Below are 22,915 nucleotides of genomic sequence, written 5' to 3' on the forward strand. Positions count from 1 at the left end.
GCTCGAGCTCAGTCAGGTTGGATGGAAAGTGTTTGTGAAGAGCGGTCTTCATCTCTGCCCACAGATTCAGGTCTAAACTTTGACTTGGCCATTCTAACACCCGGATACATTTATGTGTGAAACATTCCATTGTAGATTTGGGTTGATTTTTTTGGATCATTATCTTGATGGAGGATAGATTTCCATCCCAGTCTCCGGTCTTTTGCAGACTCCAACAGGTTTTCTTCCACGAATGGTCCTGTATTTGGGTCCACTCATCTTTCCATCAATTTTAAGCATCTTCCCTGTTCCCCATGAAGAAAAGCAAGCCCAAACCACGATAGTTGCTCAGCTGTGTTTCTGTTAAGCCGAACACATTGTTTTGCAGGGAGTGGATGAAATAGGCTGACGTTTTTAGGTAATGATGAGATTACAGCATTTTTTGGTGCTTTTGCACTCTCTAGTGGCAGTTTGCTCTAGGTGAAACTGCGCAAGTACAACTTGAGCAATACCTATACCCTGCACAAATCTTGTTTTTTATACAGGAAGTAGATGCACAAAAAGTGTGCTCAGTGGTAAATTTGGTCGTGTGCGTATGCTTTGATCACTCACGAATTTATACTGACTTGCTTTTTTATTAGTGGCTCAACAGTCTGGATTTCTGCAATATTTGGATTCAAAGGGGGATTTTTCATCTTTGATATTTCTCCAGAATTTTTTTCAGAAATATTTTATTTTAAAATCTTTATTTTTCATTCATTTCCTGATTTTTTCTTGTTCTTTTTACCTTTTTTATTTCTTAAAAAATATTTAAACCAAATATATTTGCATTAATACTCAAAAATACGTGCAGCCCGGCGGAAGAGTGGTTAGCATGTCAGACCCCTGGGTCCTGGGTTCAAATCCATTGCATGTTTTACCTATGTGGGTTTTTTTCTGGGTACGAAAATTCATGGTAGGCTGGTTGGTCACCCTAAATTGACCCTTTGTATGAGTGTGAGCATGAATGGTTGTCTGTCTCCTGGTGCCCTGCGATTGGCTAGCCACCAAATACACAGGGTGTCTCGAGCCTTGTGTCCGAAGTCAGCTGGAATAGGCTCCAGCACCCCCTGCAACCTTTGTGAGAATAAAGTGATTCAGAAAATGAATGAATAAATACTCAAAAATACTAAATACTGTTTTTGATACATATAAAATAAATACAGTTCTAATAATAATAAATAAATTAACCAAAAATTAAATGCAGCAAGCATCCATTCATTCTTTCGCTGCCAGTCCTCCAACTTGGAAAGAATTGGGCATCTGGTGCTCTCAATAACAGCCAATGAGTAAACAAGAAAAATGCAGAAATAATCTCCACTACTGTCTACAGACGTGCGAAATCAAAATTAGCAGTTGAAAACGAATTCCTGGGTGTACAAAAACAAATAACAAAAATATAATAACCAAGCCTGCAATTGGCTGCAAACCGATTGAGTGAATATACGAACATGTATAGATATTTTTGCAATCAAATATCTCATTACAACATTTCAGTATCAAGACGTACAATACTTTATGATAGCAGTTTTACATGATTTCAAGGTCCAGATTAGAGTAGGAGGGAAGGTTTTCTGGAAAAGTAGTGCAAAAAGGAAGCAGGCAGGAGGAAATTAAGAGGGTGTGTCAGGGAAGTTGGAGAGAGAGAGAGAAACATGAAGTTTTACATTCCACAATGGGACTTTGGATCCATCTGGAAGCCTTTAAAGGAGTGGGGAGGAGACGAGGTGGAGTCATGACTAGCAGCTGTTGAATATGTAGGACAAATAAAATGGGTGAACAGGGCCATTGCTAAGATACTTTAATGGATATATCTTAATAAATAACAACCATTAGAACGATATAACCGATGGTTTCACTAATGCTTGGTTAAAAACTGATTAAAAAAGACATTCAGTTTTTTTTAAACAAAAAACAACCACAACATATGGCCAATACTAAAAGATGTAACTTGACGACATTTAACAGCCACTTCCTCTAACAGCTAAGGAAGTCAAGGCCAGAGCAGACTAATATTTTCCCCTTATTTTTGCCTTTTTCGACCCTTCTTGAATAAACAAGAGGAAGGATCAGGGGGGGAGTGCAAGGCACAGAGAAGGCGGGATTTGAGTGAAGCTGAAAGCAGAACAGAAAAAGTGATTGAGCACTCTTGCAGTCAACTGCAAAAGTTATGATGGAAGACAGCGTTGATTCTCAGGAAAGAGGGTGAGTCCAAAAACATTGAGATTCTATTCTTTCAAAATCCGACTAAGAAGCTGCATTTTGCCATAGCAGACGTGTGTTTTAAGAGAAAGAAGGGGGAGTTATGTGGGTGGGTGGATGGAAGTCCACAGCAGGAAAAACAGATGTGACTCACGAACTAATAAATAGGTCATTGGCTGCAAAAGATCAGCAGTGATGTGTTTACGTCATCACATTTTTACACTGTTACCCATTGATCTAATTTGTAAAGTCATCTGTATTAATGTCAGTCATCTTTGTTATGAAAATCCTGATATTGGAACATTGTCTGATCCATAAGTGCCTTTTAACTACCATAGAGATACTTTTCTTCGACCAATGCCAAAGACAGAAATCGTTGCAATGTCATCTGTACTAATGTCAGTAATATTTTCTAATGAAAATCCTGAAATTGGAACATTGTCCACTTCATAAGCACTATTTGACTACATAAGAGCTATTTATTCGAGCAGTGCCGAAGACAGGAATCTTCGTAATGTACACACACAACTACATGAGCTGGATTGTTTACATCGATGTTTGAAGTTCCCTCGCGGCCTAGTGACTGAGTGGTTAGTATGTTAGCCTCACAGTTTTGGGGTCCTAGGTTCAAGTGTTCCTGTGTGGATTTTGTATGTTCTTCCCAGGCCTGAATGGGTTTTCTCCATGTCGTCCAGTTTACTCCCACATTCCAAAAACATGCATGGTAAGTGGGTTGGACACTCTAAATTGCCCCTAGGTGTGAGTGCGAATTGTTGTCTGTCTCCTCGTGCTTTGTGATTGTCTGGCCACCCGCCTCCGGCCCAAAAGTCAATTGGGATAGGTTCTTTACGGTACATGTTGGCCAGCAGATGGCACCCAATATTCTCTAAATTGCTGCATTTTGGGATTCCATTTTTCATTGTAGTACTATCAATCCACCTGAAAATGTCCCTTTTTCGCAAAAATGAGCTGATTGACTCAAATCAGAACCGGACATGAGTAATGCATACGAGACAATTGAAAATAGTAACTCAAGACACACAGAACACAGACGACACAATTTGTTCCAATATCAATAGTAATTAATTCATTTGAAATGATTACTAAGCCAATTCAAAAGCCAAAAGCATATCTGACAACCATACATGACAAATGCATACAAGCCAATGAAAAATAGCAACTCCAGTCACACAAAACACAGACAACACAATTCCAATATCAATGGAACACAGTCAAAATTGATTTGACTTCTAACATCACATCATTGGCAGCTAATATCTGATGTATGGCTTTATTGCGTGTTAGTAAACTACTTTTATATGATTCTGATTCAGACAGGAAACTTCAAGCCAGATATTTTAACCATATGTATAGTTCTTGTACGTAATCACTTGGGCTAAAAACTAAGTCTCTTTTGATGAAACAATGATCCAAATCGAAAAAATTCCCTAAAGAGAACAATTGTTCATTGTCATCAAATGGGTCAGGAGCAAACAATACACACAGGGGAGTTGTCTCCTGAGGCATACTAAAGTCGGGACAACTTGCCAGTATGGAATTTGTGACCTTCTCCCTGTCCTTCGCAGCCACACAAACAACCGGACAGGAGCACACAACAACCCCGCCCTCCCCCCTTTGAGGCCATATCGACCTAAGCCTCCTCCTCCAATCACAAAGGCCTCTCCTTCTAGACCTCCTCTCCCTCCATCCACTCCTTCGTCACTTCCTTTAGTCTCTTCTCCTGTTCTTCTTCTCCCCTCTAGCCCACTTCCTCCATCTCTCCCACCACCTCTCTCCCCAACCCCACACAATGTGTCCTCTGACAACACTGAGCCAACTCCCTGTTTAATTCCTCTCCCTTCACCCACACCCGAGGCGGTGTCAACCTCACTCTCCTCCTGCCTACCTTCGCCCCCCATGATTTTGCCACTTCTCTCAACACCAAAGTTGAGCCTTGTTGACCAGTTGATGGGGAGCAGCTCTGTATGGCTTACCAAAGGACTCAGCCAAGAACAAATCACATGCATCCTCAAAGATGAAGATGTTGGGGTGAGAAACTCAAAGTAATGTTTCCTTTTTACAGAAAATGTAGATATTTTGAAGTAAGACTTCTCATCTTATTTTACCTAGTATTTGCTTCATTTCCGAACTCCTGTCGTTCACATGGTATACCTATACTTCAAGTTTGAAGATGGGCAAACTATTGTAAATATTTACACCAGCAGATTACGCCAAAAGAAGGAAAGAAACAATCGGTCGGAGTCTTACTTTTTAAGCTATATTTTTGAACTATTATCTAGAATTGACTGGCGACCATTCCAGGGTTAGGGCGTAATCAGCCTCTTGCCAATCAGCTGGGATAGGATTCCAGGGTTAGGGCGTAATCTGCCTCTTGCCAATCAGCTGGGATAGGCTCCAGCACCCAACGACCCTGACCAGGATAGGTGGTGTCGAAGATTAATGTATGTACTCAGAATTCAAACGTACAAAGTAAGAATCTTACCCAAAGCCATATTCCTCATAGTCCGGCTTGCCTTAACAGAATTTGTAATGTCTGGCAGGTCTTCTTGGTTCACAGCACAGAGGAAAATGGTATGATGCTGTCGGTTCGGCTGACTGAGGACCAGGACTCGTTGGCAGTAAATAACCTGGAAATCAAACAGCACAAGTCATGTATGTGCAAGCATTTATATGTGTATATAGTTTCTAAGGATTTAAAAAGTATCTAAAAAATTCTACGTATACTGAAATGTTGCATTCAGATATAATATTTAATTGTATAAGTAGCCGTACATAATTTGTTGTAAATTTAGTACATTTAATTTAGTACTACGTTTTAGAAAAAAATGAGGATATTTTTGCATTTTCCTTCTTACTTAATGGAGGACAGGGAGGGGATGAAATGTCTAATCCATTTAAAGTGGATAAACCCTCTTTGTTTCCTACCACCCCAATTTAATTAATATTAATATGTATATTATTATTGATTGTAATTATAATGGATTAAAGCAAAAATGTAGCAGATCCCACTAGTAATTCTTTTTCCACAGTTCTTCACTTAGACGGTTCCATTTTGGTTTTTGATGACATCTATAGGCTCATCTCCTTCTACTGTGTCAGCAGGTAACAAACACACAAACACACACCATGATGAACTCGATGGGAAAAATAAAACGATAGCACGCACAACCTAATTAAGTCATTAAATTGCTGTTTATAGATGGACTGTGAGCTGTTTTTAATGCAGTTTGTTTTAGTGAAGCCCTACGGCTGACTGGCGACCAGTCTAGTGTGTATAATTTTCTTCTTTATATTTAAGTATGAGAACCCTACTTTTAAATTAAGGTACCTATAATAAAATTTGTTGAAGTTAAGAGTTTGAAGCGTATTTAGATATTTCACTGAAGTCACATTAACTCTCATCCTTATGTATAGATTTTTTGTGATGTTTATAAGTATATAAATAAATTGTATGTGACCGCATACTCCCAGCCAAGTAGTTGTCATGGTAATAGAGCAACCAATCACTTTATAGCATTCTATAATATTGTTTGCTCTTGTATTGAAACAGGGACATCCTGCCTGCAGAACTGAAGTTACCCCAAGCCATTTCATTGGCAACAAAGAAAGAGGAGCTAGAGATCATCTCTGCTATGTGTACAGGTAAATACAGAATTTGCTGTAGATAATAAATAATTTACTTTGTAAAAGATACAAATGCCGACCATCGCAGTTTTCTTTTCATTTCTATCACTGTCAATGCCAGAGAAAATGTAGTAGTTAGCGCGCCCGCCTCATAGTGGACAGTTGAGTTTACATGTTCTTCCTGGTTCTGTGTGTGTTTTCTTCGGGAACTCTGGTTTCATCCCACATCCCCAAAACATGCATGGTAGGCTGTTTGAACACTCTAAATTGCCTTGAGAAATGAGTGTGAGCGTTTCGTGTTGTCTGTCTCTTTGTGTCCTGCGATTGGCTGGTAACCAATTCAGGGTGTCTCACACCTAATCCCTAAGATATGGTACAGTACACTCTGTGATCCTTGTAAGGATAAGCAGGACAGAAAATAAATTAATTAATTTGTAAAATCATGTGTTAAATTTTCACCTGAATATTCATTCATCATCCCAACCATTTATCCTCACTGGGGCTGTGGGGTTTAACTTAATATCAATACAAAACATATATATTTTTTTCTACTACTTTTTCAATGAGCTTAACACTAGTAGACATCCAATCCAATCCATTTGAACCGTGAAGTTGGCTGCCATCTAGTTACTCTTCCAAAATAGAGAAATATCTACCAGTACAACAAGAAATAGTGCAAAATCATTTTTTTTTCATAACAATACATTTCTGGTGATTTGTGTTTGTGCAAGATGCAATCAAATATCGTATCCAATACATTTCCATATTGACACTTTCAGTATTGTTATATTACATTTTTGCACAGTTTCTACAAGTTGATCATTATCTGCCTGTCTGTATTTGAACTATTTTGCATTTTATCGTGTTTCTTGCAGACTTTTGGACATCAGATATTAATCAGAAGAACAAAAACCAGGACCTAGGTTTTGAACAAAGTCCCAAAAATGAGTACATGTACATCAACCCAATGACTTTGTTTGAAAAGGAAGAAACCAAGCAGCAAAATGATTTTTCAGAATCCAAACCACTACTAATTAACACGCCTGAAAGCATAATCACCAAATTGCTCAATGGCAAATCTCGACCAAAGGAAAACAATCAGGTCAAAAATCAGATAAAAACTAACTCTAACCAGGACACAAAATTTAAACGTCCTCCTCCCAGGCCTCCTAGCCTAGGATCAAGCACTGGAATGGGTTTGCTTTTCTCATCTCCCCCTTTAGAAAAAAATGGTTCTCCTGCGGCTGACAAAAAAGAGGAAGGAAGGGTGGGGGGAGGAGACAAACCAGAGAGGAAGACAGCATTGATGTCACCCCCTCCAATAAGGCCTCCTGTCCCCCTGCAGAGTAAAGCCCACCCTTCGTTACCTCCTGCTCCTCTCCGACGCAATTCTTCAAAGAGCAGTACAGATGGTTGTGAAATCGGCCAAAAACCTTTGAAGGGAGCTGAAAAAGAATGTGAGGCTCTAAAAGAGCAATCATGTCTTTTAGATGATGGTGATGAACTATTAAATACTATACATCAAGCGGAAGCTAAGACAGACAATATGAAGGCGAAAGGGGATGAAACTATTTCAGTCAAGAATAAAGAAAAGGATAAACAATTTGGCTGTCCATTATTAGTCAAAGGACCCTCACGACCGATACCTCAGCCAAGAAAGAAACCATGTCCATCAGACAGACCTGAAAGTGGGTTGGCCAATAAGAATGTTGGGAAAAAACTAGGTCCTCCCTCCCCAGTAAGAAGGCCAGACGTTTCACTCTACTCTCCCCAGGGGTGCGCCATGATTGGAACAGATCCCGACACCTGTTCTAACAGCAGCACTGAAGACGAAGGAGAGACGAACCAGGATCAAATCCATTGGTGGGTACAACTAAATAAATGCAAGGGATGTGCCCTACAATTGGCTGGCAACTAATTCAAGACTGCAGACTCATTTACCAAACCGCTTCACCTCAGAAGGGTCATAAGGAGATGTAGCATACATGTATATATATATATATATAGTATTTTTTTGTAATCTAGTGTCATATTCTTGGACGCAATAACAACGTTAATCATTGACTATTGCATAATATATTTGATTTTAGACACGGACACAACCCTACAATACTCCCGGACATAATATTCCCCAGTCAGCTTGTATTGAGTGTCCTCGTGCCATTTACAGTGTCCATTTGCGGTGTACTACCATTCTTTCTAATGATTGGTTATCAATATTTTGTTGTGGTGAATTCAATCTTAAGCCTATATATATATATATATATATATATATATAGATAGATAGATAGATAGAGAGAGAGAGAGAGAGAGAGAGAGAGAGAGAGAGAGAGAGAGAGAGAGAGAGAGAGAGAGAGAGAGAGAGAGAGAGAGAGAAATTCTTCCAATTGTTTTGCTTGTGGCTGTTATCAAACATGTACAAGTTATCAAAGAACTACATTTACTGTACACATTTATTTTAGTAACCCATCGGAAAACCGTGGCGGCAAAATAAAGAGGACGCCAACCACCATCATTTTGGGTAAAGCACGGTCCCGCTTGTCTACTGTTATTACTGGCCTCATCAGTCACGACCGTCGCCTCGCACAACGCTTAGTGGAGCTCGCCAGGGATCCACTGAGCTATTTTGGTAACCTGGTAAATGCGTTATCTTGAAATATAACGGTATACATGTTTCAAAACTGCCAAGACACAATTAAAATGTTTTTCCATTGTGGAATTTGCAGGTTAAAGAGTACCAAGCGTTCAGCCTTGAGACCATGTGCAACCACTCCACCACCACCGAGCTGTTGCAGGAGATCAGGCAGATGATGACTCAGTTAAAAAATTACCTGCTCCAGAGTAGGGAGTTGCAGGCCATGCTGGAGCCACAGCATCAGTATTCACAAGAAAATTTGGGTAAGATTTTGCGGTTGGACATAATTGTTTGCTTTGCCAGGTGTCAACGACATATGAGAATAAGCAAAAGGTTTTGCTCTAGTTCAGATGTGTCAAAAGTGCAGCCCGTGGGCCAGAAATGGCTTGCTAGTGAATCCAATATGGCTCATTCATACCGGATGTACAGAATTGAATGCTTTCATTTTTGCAACTGCAAAAAAACTGAAGTTTTAGAGTTGTGTGATTAAGTGTTTTCACGACTGCACTTTGCTCAATTTCCTTTCCACAGTCACGCTCGGTTATCCACTCCCTGCTTTCAAAACAGCGCCTTGAATGGCAGAGTTAATGAAGAACTTTAAAATGCCCCAAAAAACAACAGGAAGTAACCAGGAAAAGCCCAAAAATCAGCAGGAACCAACAAACGAACATGAAGTCCATTAAAATCAATAGGAAAATGACCCAAAGTGTGACCCGCAAGAACCCTAAAATAGAAGTGAACAGAAAAGTGACGCAAAATTTACTCAGTCTGCTATTGACAATGATAGATGTGCAATTCGCTGAAACTGACGTCCAATCCAATAGCATTCGTTCATTTTCCCCCCAATCAAAATGGATTGGACGTCTAATACCGTCGATGGCGGGAACTAAGTTACATTTTTGGGCCAAAAATAAACTGGTCCAAACCCTATGAGATCTAGTTGTCATTAACGTTGCCTTTGAACCAAACTAAGTCTGACACCTCTGCTCTAGTTCTTATTGTCTACATGAGGTATGATAATTTCATAGCAATTCGTCCACTTTGGATGTATAGTTGTAAATTAAAAAGCACATAGCTCCCTTCACTAAATTGACTGAGATGTTTCCAATCATATTTTTTGTGTACTGTATATACATATAAAGCAAGAAGTTCAGAATGCATGTGGTGTGTAAAATATGTCTCCTTGCAGACAATCTAAAAGTTTTATTTGTACGTTGACTTTGTAGAGACCATAGTCGAAGCTGCTCTGTGTAAGAGCGTATTGAAGCCACTGAGAGAGCCTATTTACCGTAATCTGGAAAAACTGCACACTAGTAATGGTGACCTTAAGCAATTGGCACAGAACCAGGTATAGAAAAATATTTCCGCTCTGCACTTCAATCATTATATGCTCAACTGCACTATTAATTCACTCAATCTTTTCTGAGTTAGTCTGTAGTTCTCACCAGTACCACTACAGCTTTGGGAGTCACCACCGCTGTCCCAGAGGCTTCGGCTATGGAGAAAATTGGTGTGAAACTCAGCAATCTGCATCTTGAATATTCCCCTGCAAAGAAAATTGACATATTGCTGAAGGCCTGTAAAATCATCTATGAATCCATGTCTATAAGCTCTCCAGGTAAGGAAAACTACTTTTTGAAAACACTGTTTTCATTACTACACACACAACACCACCATTTACAATGAATGCATCTTAATGTTTGTGATAGTCCGGCAAAGATGGCTTTTCTGGCCTTTAGCGCTTTCATGGAGCTAAACTCAAAATTTGATACATAATTTTATACCATTTCTACATTTAAGACTTTTTATGCAAAGTGACTTTTTAGGTCATTTAAAATAACTTAAGTATATGAGCAATTTTGATTCAAATTATTTGTTTTTATAATTAACTAAGTGTGGCCCGGTGACGTGAGAGGTTAGCGCGTCGGCCTCACAGCTCTGGTGTCCTGGGTTCTAATCCACGTTACGTCCACCCGTGTGCAGTTTGCATGTTTCCTTCGTTTTCCTCCCACATTCCAAACACATGCATGGTAGGCTGATTGGACACTCTAGATTGCCCCTATGTATGAGTGTAAGCATGCACGTTCTAACTAAATTTTACAATTCATTTAGACTGAAAAATGCTTGTCTGTGTCATTAACGGCACTAGACGTCAAATCCATTTTGACCGGGAGTGGTAATTTAATGTAATACCTTGCGGTCTCCAATATGTTATTCATATGCTCCTGTCTAGAATTGAAAAATATGGTTTATAAAGTTTCACTGTGTAATAAAGGAACCATGTGGTTGCGTCCAAAAATTTCCACTCTAATTGTGTCTGTTATCTTGTTGACTGCCATTGATGACAATAGACATTCAATTCCTTTTGACTGGAAGGTCAAGATGTATTGGACATCTAGTGCTGTCGGTGGCCGCCAATGAGTTCAATGCGTGCCCTCTAACTCTGCATAAGAGTTCAATCTTATTTTGGATTTACACTTTGTGTAATGTTCCCTATGAAGTAAACAGAATTAAATCAACAATCCTCCCATGTGGTGATAACATCTGCATTATTTTTATAGGGCGGGCCCATGGCGCTGATGACTTCCTGCCTGTAATGATGTATGTTTTGGCCAGATCTAATCTGTCAGATTTACTGCTGGATGTGGAATATATGATGGAATTGATGAACCCTGCACTAACAATAGGAGAAGGTACAGTACACTGGTGACATGTTCCTTTTAAGTCAATTTGACTATCTGACACACCTTTAATATTTTTTTTATTTTATGTATGGATACGTAGGGTCATATTATTTGACAACCACATACGGAGCACTTGAGCATATTAAGACATTTGACCAGCAGAAGACAGCCCCACGTCATTTAAGTAGGGAGGTTCAGGATTCCATCCAACGTTGGGAGCGACGACGTACACTCAACCAGGAATGTTCGGGCCAAAGATCTGTCCAGGTCAACATACTCCAATATTCTCAAGCACTAACTAGTACAAGCGAGTACATAAACAGTACAAGTAACTTTAAATCTCCACATTAAAATGTACTTTGGAGCATTTCCAAATGTAAGACGGTGTATTAGGGGTAGATATAAGTAAAATAGGCCCACATGAATACATTTGTGATATTACGACTTTGATAATAAAGTCGTAAACTTTTTGAAGGACTATTGGACAAAATTTACGTTACCCAATATAAAGTAGACGGGAGGTCGTCATTTGATAATAACCATTCAATTTTATTACCACTGTATAAATATTATTGATTTTAATAATTGTTTCTTTGGGTGCTGTGTAGGACTTTTTGACAATTTGCTGTCCTGATATCGGAAGTAATCCCAAAACTCTGGGCATCCTTCCGACAACCACGATCCAACAGCTGATTGAAGAATGTGCTACACGCTTTGAACAAGGTATGTAACTTGTGATTAAAGTTCATTATTGAAAAATGCTCAAATGTTCAGCAGAACTCCCTAAGATTAGTTTCTGTTTCATCACTGATTTTGATGCAGAACATGTTTTTTTTAAGTAGGTTTTTTGTTAGTCAAAAATAGGGGTGGGCGGGTTCTGGGACTTAACAGCAAAATTCCACAAAATACTGGATGTCTTCCATAATGCCAACTAATGGTCATTTGCATTTTAGACAAAATGTATTTATATGGAAAAAAATACCATTTTCTATCCTGCAGATTCATACATGCTCAGCATTCATGACGATGGTGTCCGTCGGCCACTGGCCCCTACAGAACTGGCACTGAGTGTGAAGAACAAATGTCAACCAGGAGCATATTGTTTCATTTATCACCCCTTAGATCACGGACCAATCCAACAAGCACCTCCTGGCCGCATCTGTCCCTCAATCCCACCCCCCCGACCACCTCCCCAAAGTACTTTCCAAAACATTTCAGCAGACAATATTGAAAAGCCTAAAACAGAAGAAACAAGTCTGATTAGCTGGTAACTTTTTTGCACATAACTGCAACACTGGTGCTGAATGCGATCTATAAAATTTGCTCTGATTTGGTGCCTTGACAAAAAAAAAAGCAAGGAATTATTTCCTGACTTTTGTTTCTGTTCATGCCATCTTCTGTTTGTGCAATGTTCAAATATAGTAGAAATTGTCAGCTGTGTGAAATAGTTAACATGGGGTCTGGAACTCCTTTGTGTTAAAATATGTTGTTGTAACTGCAATATCACCATTTTGTTGTAATGTATTTCAATTTTAATAAACCTACTTCTGACAAGCCCTGCTTGTATCCCACCTCTCCACAAATATGAATTGGGAAGGCTTCAAATCCATTTGAATAGTAACAGTGAATGAATATTTAATAAGCATTTAGTGACACAAGGTGGCCGGAATGAGTCTTTACCTTCCCGGGCCGCACAAAATGATGCGGCGGGCCAGATTGGGCCCACTGACTGCCACTTTGACACGTGTGCTAGAGCATATGGAATCCCATTAATAAAGTAAATCCTCTCAAATTTGGAACCATTTGCGAGCCAAAAATGTGGTTTGCTTGAAGTGGCCTACTTAATCATTGGGATATACAATGTTGATAGAAAGTGTTTTATCATAGAGCACTAATGAGCTTCATTATACTATATTTTTCACATGATAATTGATAAAATTGAAACACGATCTAACCATAGTCATCCCCAGATGACAATTCTGTAGCATACTAAACATTAGGAAATCTAAGGAAAAAATGTTTATGGTGGTATCAATAACAGCTTGTGCAGTTTGGCAAACATCTCCTGCAGCTGCATCCTGTTGGCCAAACTCTGTATGTCCCTCTCGTCCAACAGTTGTCTCTCAGCATGAGTAAGCAGCTCGATAACCTGAGATACTGGCAATTCGTCTGCCTCTTCAAGTGCACCTTGAAATGTTTCGACTGAGCTTCTCTTGACTGTCTTCCTAGTGAAAAGTTTAGCTCTGTATGGATGAGAGACTAATAGCCTGGGAGGCAAAGAATTAAGAGGGGGTGCGTCACTGCAAATGTCCAATCCATCCTGACATTGCCATTTCCCGTCCTTGATATCCATTTTCCCGGTCTCCTCTCCTTTCAACTGAGGGTAGGGAAAAAGCACAGTGCTCCTTCTAAATCTTTAAGATTGAGGTTTTTATGTTTTTTTTTTTCCTTTTAGATTGTCAATATTTTTTCAGATTTATCAAACTTCCAAATCTGTTAAAAATATAAGCCTAAAATGCGTCTGTATGCGAGGACTTTGACAAATCTGATTTTAGTATAGTAGTTGCTTTATCTACGGTTAAATACCAAAGATAGTGATAGAAAATGAATGACCTATACAATGACTGAATGGTCACAGTAAATTAAAGTGCTAATCGCAAAGGAGAATTTTTTTTTAAACACTTTTGTCAAAAGAGCGTCTGGTAAGCATTCACAGGGCCACAATGGTGATCAGGCCTTTTACACTGACCTTTGACTTAATGAGTACTGGCATCAAAATGATGTCTGTGCACCTGTCTGTTTACCTCCAAAGTTTTCAGTCTCAGCAGTATTTTATCCAGTTTCTCTAACGCAAGTTCCCCAGCGTGGTAGGTGACATCTCCCCGACCCCGAGTGATGTGTGTAGGCCTCTTCGTGACAGCATCGTTTTCATGATAGTCCACCACACTGTCCTTTAACACGAAGGACACTCATGCTTATAACCTCGAAACAAATTAGACTTATATATATTTAAGTACAACTTACCATCCATGTCCAGAAAACATTCTCCAGCTCCTTCCATTTAAGGTACAATGCAAAGATCTCAGAAAGCCGTTGCGCATCGTTGCATATCTATAAAAAACACAGGGAAGAAAAGAAAAGGTGATGCAATAAGTATCATCAAGTCACATTGAAAATTTATTATTTCTGGAATCTGTGACATTAAAAACTAGTACAGTGGTTTAAATTTCTGTCATTAATCTCTGTACATGATACCTCATTCAGTGCAGGACAGCTCTGTCCTGAAGATGGAGATGATTGGCCAAGAGAAAGAAACTGAAAAATGAAACACAGAAATATATTTATGTATGGGAAATTCTATCACTCCTCCAATGAGCTGATTCAATTTGTCAATAATATAAAGCAGGTGGGGTTAGCGCGTCAGCCTCACAGATCTGGGGTCCTGGGTTCAAATCCAGGGTCAGTCGATCTTTGTGGAGTTTGCATGTTCTCCCCAGGCGTGCATGGAGTTCCTCCGGGTACTCCGGTTTCCTCCCACATTCCAAAATCATGCATGGTAGGCTGACTCTAAATTGCCCCTAGGTATGGGTGGGAGTGTGAGCGTGAATGTTTGTTTGTCTCCATGTGCCCTGTGATTGGCTTGCTGCCGATTCAGGGTGTACCCCGTCTCTGGCCCAGAGTCAGCTGGGATAGGCTATAGCACCCCCCGCGCTCCTAATGAGGATAAAGCGGTTCAGAAAATGAGAACCGAGATAAGGCAGGTGCCAAAGTGGTAATTATTGAAAGCCTGTGGTGAATAGATTTCAACAACACAACAGTACAGTGATCCCTCGATTATCGTGTCTTCGCTTATCCTGAATTCACTACGAGTTTTTTTTGTTGCCTTCATTAATTATTAAAATAATAATAACAATGTTTTAAAAATGCATGAGAATGTGAAAGTCCACGTAGAAACTCATAAGCAGAAGCCACTCTTGCTACGATGGCTCACCATTGAAGAAAGAAAGAAAAAAGTTATAATAGGGGTGACCCTACTTTGCAGATTTTCGATGGCCATGTCCGGTCCACATTAACCACGATATTCGAGGGATTACTGTAAATTCATTCAATTATGTGTTTGGCTAATTATAAAGTATAAACTTACTCACAGCGTGAAACAATGAGGCTTGCTCATCTTGCATGGACAGAAGTATACGTCCTTGATGTCTCAGGGAACCAACGAGCCACTGAAGTCGTCTAATAGAAGTGCAATCAATCACAGGCTCCCGAGGAATCTCAAATTTAATCTAAAAAAAACAAACCACAGTCTCAATCCTTTCACAAACGAATTATGACTTATTCTTGTACCTCTACAGGGCACACACTAAGATTGGCTACCATTGCCAATGCTAGACTTCCTATCTATTTTGACTAGGGGGAGCAAATGAACTTGCATTAGGGATATATCACCTTATTAATACAGTGTCATCCCTCCATTTGATGTATCTTAGTAATTTTTCAAATTTTGCATGTCATAATTTGGAATTTCTTTTGTATCCAGAAAACATTTTTCACTTGAGTCCTTTTGTAACTTGAATATATCATTTGTAGAGACATTCGTAAGTAGAGGTACTATTATACCTAAATAAGATTAACCCATTGTGATCACTCTGGATACCCAACATTGGAAATTTAATGTAGGTACTTAAATTGTATGTGCACGTTCAGTGAATTTAATTTTCACGGATTGCGTAAAAACTAAATTATGCGAAACAAGAGGAGTTGTAATCTATTGGAACTTACAAGTACTGGAGGAAGTAGTGTTTTGTCCAGTTGATGTACTCGCCGGATCAAAAGTTCCTCTAGTGTTCCAGCAGCGAGCAGCCAGCCAAATGCCAAAAGGAGTTCCCTGCTTGAGACTCCTTCCACCTTCTTATCATACAACCAACCAGCATAATAACCACTCTTCCACAGGCCTGTCCTCACCAGCATCTTGCACTCTGAAGTAACTAAAAAATATAGACACCATAGAGGAAACTTGGTCAGTCCTGGATCAACTGAAGACGATTATAAATCAAACAGATCTACCCATATATACGACTGACCATTTTTCATTTGGGTACAGCCAGTAGAGGACACATTTTTTGACTGCAGGATGTTGGCTAGCAGCTGCCAGAATTCCTCTTCCTGGAAAATAATGGGCAAAAAAGGGTACATTGTGAGTGCACAATAATCCAATAACAGTTATAGACATTGGCATTGTATTATCCCAGTTTGGGCAGCCCAGTGGTTAGCTCTGGGATCCTGGGTTCGGTCCACTTGTGTGGAGTTTGCAAGTTCTGCCGGGGCCTGTGTGGGTTTCCTCCGTGTACTATGGGTTTCCTCCCCCATTCCCAAAACATGCAAGGTACACTGATTGAACACTCTAAATTGCCCCTAGATGTGGGTGTGAGTGTGCGTGTTTTTCTGTCTCCTCGTGCCCTGCGATCGGCTGGCGACCGATTCGGGGTGTCCCCTGCCTCTGATCTGAGGTCAGCTGGGATAGAGTACAGCACCCCCTGTGACCCTGATGAGGATAAAGCGGTTCAGAGAATGAGATGATCCCGGTTCTTTACTGGCATTGGCGGCGATGGATGTCCAACCAATCTGGTCTGGGGCAGCGATCAGTTTCCCCAGATATAATGGATTGGATGACTAGCGCCGTCTTTTGCTGCCAAAGAGATAAGTAGTATACTACAAGTAACCTGTTGGTAGGATGTACTACAACAGGGTATTGACACCTACCGCTTTGTGCTCAGCAAACTTTGTCCTTCTAAAGGTCTCCGGCGCAGGCACGTGCAGGACTCCAGTCGACGCCATTAATTTACACAAAGTTGTAATCACTTGCTTTATCTCCACATTCGCTTTGTGGCGATGCATCATTCAGTGAGTGCAACAAGCCTCCAAATGAAACATGAGACACTGGCGACTTCCTCTACTTGAAACTCTCAGCAAGTTGAATTATGTGGCATTACTGCCCTCCTTAGGACAACCATAGAACAACAACTTTCTACCACCAGTACATAGTATGAATGTTTTATTTCATCTTCTTTCATATAGATAAAGGGATAAAAAATTAGAAAATGATAGCTACACAAACCCCCATAATGAGTTAAGACGTACTGAGTATGCAATAGGATGCTGTTAAATTTAACACTGCACACTGGGCAGGAAGTCATGATTAATTTCTATATCACCATAGATGCAAAACTCAGAGAAACAAGGACATAGCATTTGTAATTATTCATCCATTCCTTTTTGATGTCGCTTTTCCTCACAGGGGTGCTAGAGCTTATCCCCACTGACCTCGGGCAGTAGGCAGGGGGCAGGAAATCCCCAGTAAGCACCCCAAATCAGTTGCCAGCCAATCACAGGGCACAATGAAACAAACAACCATTATCACACACACTCATAGAGTTAGACCTACCATGAAGGTTTTTTTGAATATGGGAGGAAACCGGAGTACCCAAAGAAAACCCAAACAAGCGTGGGGAGACCATGCCAACTCCACTAAGACCACTGGATTGAACCTTTCATCTCAGAATTTTGAAGTGGACGTACTAACCACTCTTTCATCGTGCCACCTTTTGTGATTAAAAAAGTATTGTCAGACAAATTTAATGATTAATTCCACAAAATGTCAAGGCAACAAGGTAGTTAAGCAGTATTGAAGTATGTAGAGCATGAAGTTTTTATTTTGTACCAACCCTCTTTACAGTGTTACTTCTTAGGAGGCTCCAAGCAGTTTGAAAAAATTACACTATCCGTGAGTATTGACATTTACAGGAAAGATACTTTCTTCTCAGGGAATATTTTGTAGTTTAAATACATTTAAACCGGATACACCATTTGAAGGGTAGCAACAGTATCACAGCACTAAGGAACTGTTTTGACATTACATTTTTCAAAAAGAAATTTCAAGAAGATGATCCACAAAGAGAACTTTTGTAGTTTTGCAGCAAGACAGTTCTACAGTACATCAGTCGTCATCACCACCTGCATCTTGTTTAATGACTGGTATACCTGGAAACAATAGAAAAGGGGGCTAACGATTACCATTCCATTACACAAAGCAAGGATACTGCACATGAAATGATATTCAGTGCCTTGTGGGTGAGACTAGAACTTAATTGTGCACTGGAATCAAAGTGGTAAGGTTTTCCCAGGAGGTTTTTTTCTTCACTCCCCTTGAAATAACAGGATGAGCAGCATTGTAATACATCTTAGGAAGATCTTCTGGAATGGAGTATGTGCTTGTGTATATTGTGTACCGTATTTTCACGACTATAAGGCGCACTTAAAAGTCTTAAATTTTCTCCAAATTAGACAGTGCGCATTATAATCCAGTGTGCCTTATATATGGAAAAAACAGAAAACCAAAAACCACCACTGTCGGATATTAAAAAAACACAAACGCCTGAACTGAAACAATACTGTTAAATATGCAGATGCCATCTTAGTTTACAAAATCTTCCATTATAAAGCTCCTCCCCCACTGCAAGCTTTTATACAAAAAAATCCAAAACATGAACAATGGCTGGCTCTAGAGGTGACTGTGTAGTGAGTGCTTCATACCTGGAAGTCAATAGCAATTATTTTCACGACTATAAGGCGCACTTAAAAGTCTTACATTTTCTCAAAAATAGACAGTGCGCCTTATAATACAGTGCGCCTTATAATACAGTGCGCCTTATGATACAGTGCGCCTTATATATGGAAAAAATGTCATTCATTGAGTGTGCGCCTTATAATGCGGTGCGCCTTATAGTCGTGAAAATACGGTATTTAAAGAAATCATTGCGTACTATGAATTGAACTTTAGTTTCCAAAAGCAAAGAAAACTAAAGGTTAGATGTAATTTCTGCAGGTCACACAGTTAATGGAAATTAGTGTTGCATCGATTTTGTTTGGTGGTTTATAATCCTATCCCTGTCAACTGGCTGTGTGGTATTGTTCAATGCCTGATCAAAAATTGTTTTTTTTAAATATATAAATTTTTTCTTTTAGTACTAAATTACTCCTTACTCACATGACTGCACAGTTAGTAATGGTATATGTATTACCTTGCTCAGATGCTGCTTAACTCATTTGCTAGGCGTCCAATCCATTTGACGCTATTAATAGATTAACGTCTGCTAGTGGTAAACAGATTGGTGGCATTTAAACTTGGCCAGAAGATCAGCAAATTTTATTTTTACCTCATTGGATGTAATTGACACGACAAGAGGTCAAATCTAAGATGCCCATCAGCAAAAAAATAAATAAAAAATATGTGAATTCACTGCAGCCCTCCTGCTTTTAATTGCATGGACGTTAGAAAATAATTGGTGAGAGGATGAATCTTTTCCAGGGAAGCATTTTTTTTTTAGCTCATTGGCCACTGTTGAATGCACTAGACGTCCAATTCATTTGAAATGGGAGGGCTGATATTAGTAATAAACGTAATGGAATTTGCAACAGACAGCTGATCAGGGGAACACAATTACAAGTCTATTGTGGGAATGACAGGGTTTTTATTTTTTTATTTTTTAGAGTGGCATGCGAAGCTAGTGGTCATCTTGGATAAGGTAACTAGTGACCAGCTAGATGTCGAAAAGTATATACTATGTATTGCAGCGCATCGGCACAGTATTGCTTAGTACTGCCCGGTAAAATTTTGGTGATGTATCATTCCTAATAATAGCCTAGGGGCAATACTTTTGGTTTCCTTTCTTAATGTATCTTAGTAAAACTGGGATAAGTTTAAGAAACTACATGATGTAAATATGTATTTAAAAAAAATGATTAAAGATGGAAAAAACTAATCTATACTTCCTAAACAATGTATAAATGATCCCTGTTTTTAATTTTTCTGCATGGAGTTGTTTACTTCCCTGTAAAAGTTTTCTGTCAAAAACAAACCATATTGTATTTTTGCCGACATTCCATGTTTTTATTGAAATTATGTAAATTTGATGAACATAATTACCAGCAGTAGGATTATGAATAATATCTTATGTTCTGTATTACTTACCATCCAATTTTGTGAGTTTGGGTAACCTTTTCGTGGCTTCCTCCATCCAAGTTCCTTCAGCGGTGTGTTTATCTTCTAGAGGATTTCCTACAAAAAGCAGGTCTACCAGGCATGGTAAATCAGCCAGTTTTGTAAATTCCCCTACAAAAAAAATTAAAAAATATATATATACTTTTAGGAATTTCCATAAACACAGTTTAGTGTCACTTTTCACACATCAGTTGTGTTGAGTGAACATATTACCCCAATCTTTGACTAGATTATTGGACATATAGAGAACCCTTAGTTTTTTCATCAGATGAACACCCTTCATTTTCTCAATCAGGTTGTAAGAAATCCACAATTCTTCTAATGTGTCACCAACTGCATCCTGCGGAATCCAATCACACACAATGTGAATGCAATTGTTAGTCTGCGTTGTGTAACCAACAAAAGAAATACTACATGTAAAAGTTCTTCGCGAAACCACAGACTTGTACGAAATACTTATAAAATGCAACAATATAATTGTGTATACACTCACCAAGCCAGTGAAGGCCTTAATGTTATTTCTACCCAATGACAAAATTTTCAGGTTTTCTGGAAAAACAAAGAAAAAAAACTGTGACAAGTCACAATATTTAATGTATTCACGTGTAATGAAATCCTTACTTAGCTCTCCTAAATTGGTTATTTTGTCGATGCAGTTTGTGGACAAGGACAGCTTTCTGGAAATGCAGTAAAAATAATAATAAAACATTAGGAATATATGCATTACAAAGGACGAATAGGCAGATAATCATCCAAAATTATTGTAGATATATTGAATATCTTTCAAATGACTCACTCGCAACAGGGGATTTTGCTAAGCGCGTTATCTAACTTTTCAATCGGGGGAATTTGACCATAGAGCCTTATAACTTTAGCCTCTCCACTTTTTTCTCCAGTTTTCTCCTCCTGAATATGCAGAAAAACACAAGGAACTTATATTTCCATCACTATTAGTTTATATTTCACAACACTTTCAAACCTTTCTAGGAAATCAGAATATCATGATTTCTGTACCATCAAAACAAGGACCAAAACAGCAATTCCAGCATTCCTGCTGTATTTAATGTGTTTTGGTACTGGTTTTGCTCATACATAAAGCAGCATAAGATGGATTTCTTAGCAAGGAAGAGTCAAGTTAAAAAATATTGCCACTGTATTTTTTTTAAAGGTTTGGCATATGTCACTCACCCATCTAGCCAGAGCTTCCTTTATTGTTGTTCCTTTACCCTGAAACACGACCCAAAGAAGGAAATAACTAAGCTAAATACTTAAATAATATATTTTGAGGTGGCCTAATTTTCTGATAGACAGAAATACCAAAATAATTACTTACCGCCATTTCAAGAGGACACTGTGGTTGCTATGACAACAATAGTAAACAAGCACGCCGCAGTTACCACCCACTTTGTCCGTCTGAGGATAACGCTTTTCCCAAAAGCTTTATTATGTCATCTCTGAAATAGCATGGTTAGATGCACATTAAAGACGAACAAAACTTGAAAGCATTCCGAAAATACCCATGTTTTCATACGTCAACATCTAGTACTACTACACTTTCAGCTTGCCCTATGAGGGGTTGTCACAGTGAATCAACCTTTTTCAACTTCACCATGTCCTTTGTATCATATTTTCTCTATACCAACCACTCTCATGTCCAACCAGCCTACCATGCATGTCTTTGGAATGTAAGAGGATACCAGAGTACCTGGAGGAAAACCCACGCAGGATGGGGGAGAACCTGCAAACTCTACACAGGTGGACCGACCTGGATTTGAACCCGGGACCGCAGAGCTGTGAGGCCGATGCGCTAACCACCAACTCCACTGAGCCGGCCAGTTGTCAGTGAGTTAATAATAATAATAATAATCATATACAGTTATGGTCAAAAGTTTACATACACTTGTGAAGAACATAATGTCATGGCTGTCTTGAGTTTCCAGTTATTTCTACAACTCGTGATTTTTCTCTAATAGAGTGATTGGAACAGATACTTCTTTGTCACAAAAAAACATTCATGAAGTTTGAGAATAAAGTGGTTAAGAAAATGAGAAATGAGATAAGGCAGTTGTCAAAGTGTAAAGTACTTTGAAACTCAGAAAATGACATGACATATATAAAAAATAATTACAGAAGCTTATTGAATTCACCTTAAAAATAAAAAAACCTGGCCGTCTTTTCAAATTAATTAAATAAAATTAATTAAAGAAATACCCCCCGAAAAAATAAAAATTTTAAAAACAGTTTTGAAAAATAAATAATTCAAAAATCAAACACCCAAAAATAATTTGAAAAACGAAGAAAAAAAACAATTAAAAAAACAACTTCAGAAAATAAATTAATTTGAAAAACAGAGTTTTAAATAATGAATTTACAAGAGAGCCGGAGGGAAAAAGTGAAAAACGATGAAGAAAAAAAATTATAACACAAAAAAAAAAATCCCCAGAAAATCAATTAATTTGAAAAAATTGATGTTTCAAAAATTATATCATTGAAAAAGCAACATCAAAATTAAATGAATTTGAAAAGGGGAAATGGCTTTTTATTTTAAGGTGAATCCCATAAGCTTCCCAAAATAATAAATAATTTCACTATTCCTGCGTAAAGACTTTGTACTTTGCCGTAAAATCCTTTATTAAGGTACCCACACAACCTCTTCCCCCCCCCCCCCCC

General features: G+C 38.8%; 3 protein-coding genes across 5 annotated transcripts; 1 reads left to right on the forward strand and 2 right to left on the reverse strand.

Moving 5' to 3' along the window:
* Window positions 1–1,835: 1,835 nt before the first annotated feature.
* rin3 (Ras and Rab interactor 3) lies at window positions 1,836–12,738 on the forward strand. Its single transcript, XM_077731617.1, has 14 exons — window positions 1,836–2,223; window positions 3,807–4,269; window positions 4,782–4,893; window positions 5,271–5,343; window positions 5,792–5,883; window positions 6,741–7,728; window positions 8,328–8,502; window positions 8,592–8,763; window positions 9,727–9,848; window positions 9,932–10,118; window positions 11,062–11,193; window positions 11,285–11,451; window positions 11,793–11,907; window positions 12,184–12,738. Exons 1-14 carry the CDS (start codon window positions 2,189–2,191, stop codon window positions 12,453–12,455), a joined length of 3,105 nt encoding a protein of 1,034 aa, XP_077587743.1. The 5' UTR covers window positions 1,836–2,188; the 3' UTR covers window positions 12,456–12,738.
* On the reverse strand, window positions 4,104–17,151 carry tedc1 (tubulin epsilon and delta complex 1). 3 transcript variants are annotated; one of them, XR_013328383.1, is made up of 9 exons: window positions 16,948–17,151; window positions 16,269–16,350; window positions 15,967–16,172; window positions 15,333–15,470; window positions 14,440–14,499; window positions 14,209–14,295; window positions 13,989–14,135; window positions 9,946–10,046; window positions 4,104–4,868 (listed from the first exon to the last, which is right to left on the reverse strand). XR_013328383.1 is itself a non-coding variant. In XM_077731616.1 (8 exons), the coding sequence occupies exons 1-8, from the start codon at window positions 17,083–17,085 to the stop codon at window positions 10,020–10,022; spliced, it is 885 nt and encodes a 294-aa protein (XP_077587742.1). In that variant the 5' UTR covers window positions 17,086–17,151; the 3' UTR covers window positions 9,731–10,019. The 3 variants fall into 3 exon arrangements, 2 of the variants coding, with proteins under 2 accessions (XP_077587742.1, XP_077587741.1); XM_077731616.1 differs by lacking the exon at window positions 4,104–4,868 and having other exon boundaries at window positions 9,731–10,046; XM_077731615.1 differs by lacking the exons at window positions 4,104–4,868; window positions 9,946–10,046 and adding an exon at window positions 11,255–13,561.
* A 724-nt stretch (window positions 17,152–17,875) lies between these two features.
* dnal1 (dynein, axonemal, light chain 1) lies at window positions 17,876–21,733 on the reverse strand. Its single transcript, XM_077731166.1, has 8 exons — window positions 21,579–21,733; window positions 21,434–21,472; window positions 21,042–21,151; window positions 20,867–20,922; window positions 20,739–20,794; window positions 20,459–20,585; window positions 20,216–20,356; window positions 17,876–18,225 (listed from the first exon to the last, which is right to left on the reverse strand). The coding sequence occupies exons 1-8, from the start codon at window positions 21,582–21,584 to the stop codon at window positions 18,182–18,184; spliced, it is 579 nt and encodes a 192-aa protein (XP_077587292.1). The 5' UTR covers window positions 21,585–21,733; the 3' UTR covers window positions 17,876–18,181.
* Between the last annotated feature and the right edge of the window lie 1,182 nt (window positions 21,734–22,915).

Source organism: Stigmatopora nigra, chromosome 13 (genome assembly GCF_051989575.1).
Source record: "Stigmatopora nigra isolate UIUO_SnigA chromosome 13, RoL_Snig_1.1, whole genome shotgun sequence".
NCBI classification, from domain to species: Eukaryota; Metazoa; Chordata; class Actinopteri; order Syngnathiformes; family Syngnathidae; genus Stigmatopora; species Stigmatopora nigra.

Bases quoted from the DNA above. Each gene is read 5' to 3' on its own strand.
- rin3 (XM_077731617.1), top strand. From the start codon at position 2,189: ATGATGGAAGACAGCGTTGATTCTCAGGAAAGAGG. The intron at 7,729-8,327 runs GTGGGTACAACT...CATTTATTTTAG, and splicing joins AACCAGGATCAAATCCATTG to TAACCCATCGGAAAACCGTG. The intron at 10,119-11,061 runs GTAAGGAAAACT...TTATTTTTATAG, and splicing joins CATGTCTATAAGCTCTCCAG to GGCGGGCCCATGGCGCTGAT.
- tedc1 (XM_077731615.1), bottom strand. From the start codon at position 17,085: ATGATGCATCGCCACAAAGCGAATGTGGAGATAAAGCAAGTGATTACA. The intron at 14,500-15,332 runs GTGAGTAAGTTT...TTCATTTTTCAG, and splicing joins AAGCCTCATTGTTTCACGCT to TTTCTTTCTCTTGGCCAATC. The intron at 14,296-14,439 runs GTATCATGTACA...TGTTTTTTATAG, and splicing joins GCTGTCCTGCACTGAATGAG to ATATGCAACGATGCGCAACG.
- dnal1 (XM_077731166.1), bottom strand. The intron at 20,923-21,041 runs GTGAGTCATTTG...CTGCATTTCCAG, and splicing joins AGCAAAATCCCCTGTTGCGA to AAAGCTGTCCTTGTCCACAA. The intron at 20,586-20,738 runs GTGAGTGTATAC...TGGATTCCGCAG, and splicing joins TTAAGGCCTTCACTGGCTTG to GATGCAGTTGGTGACACATT.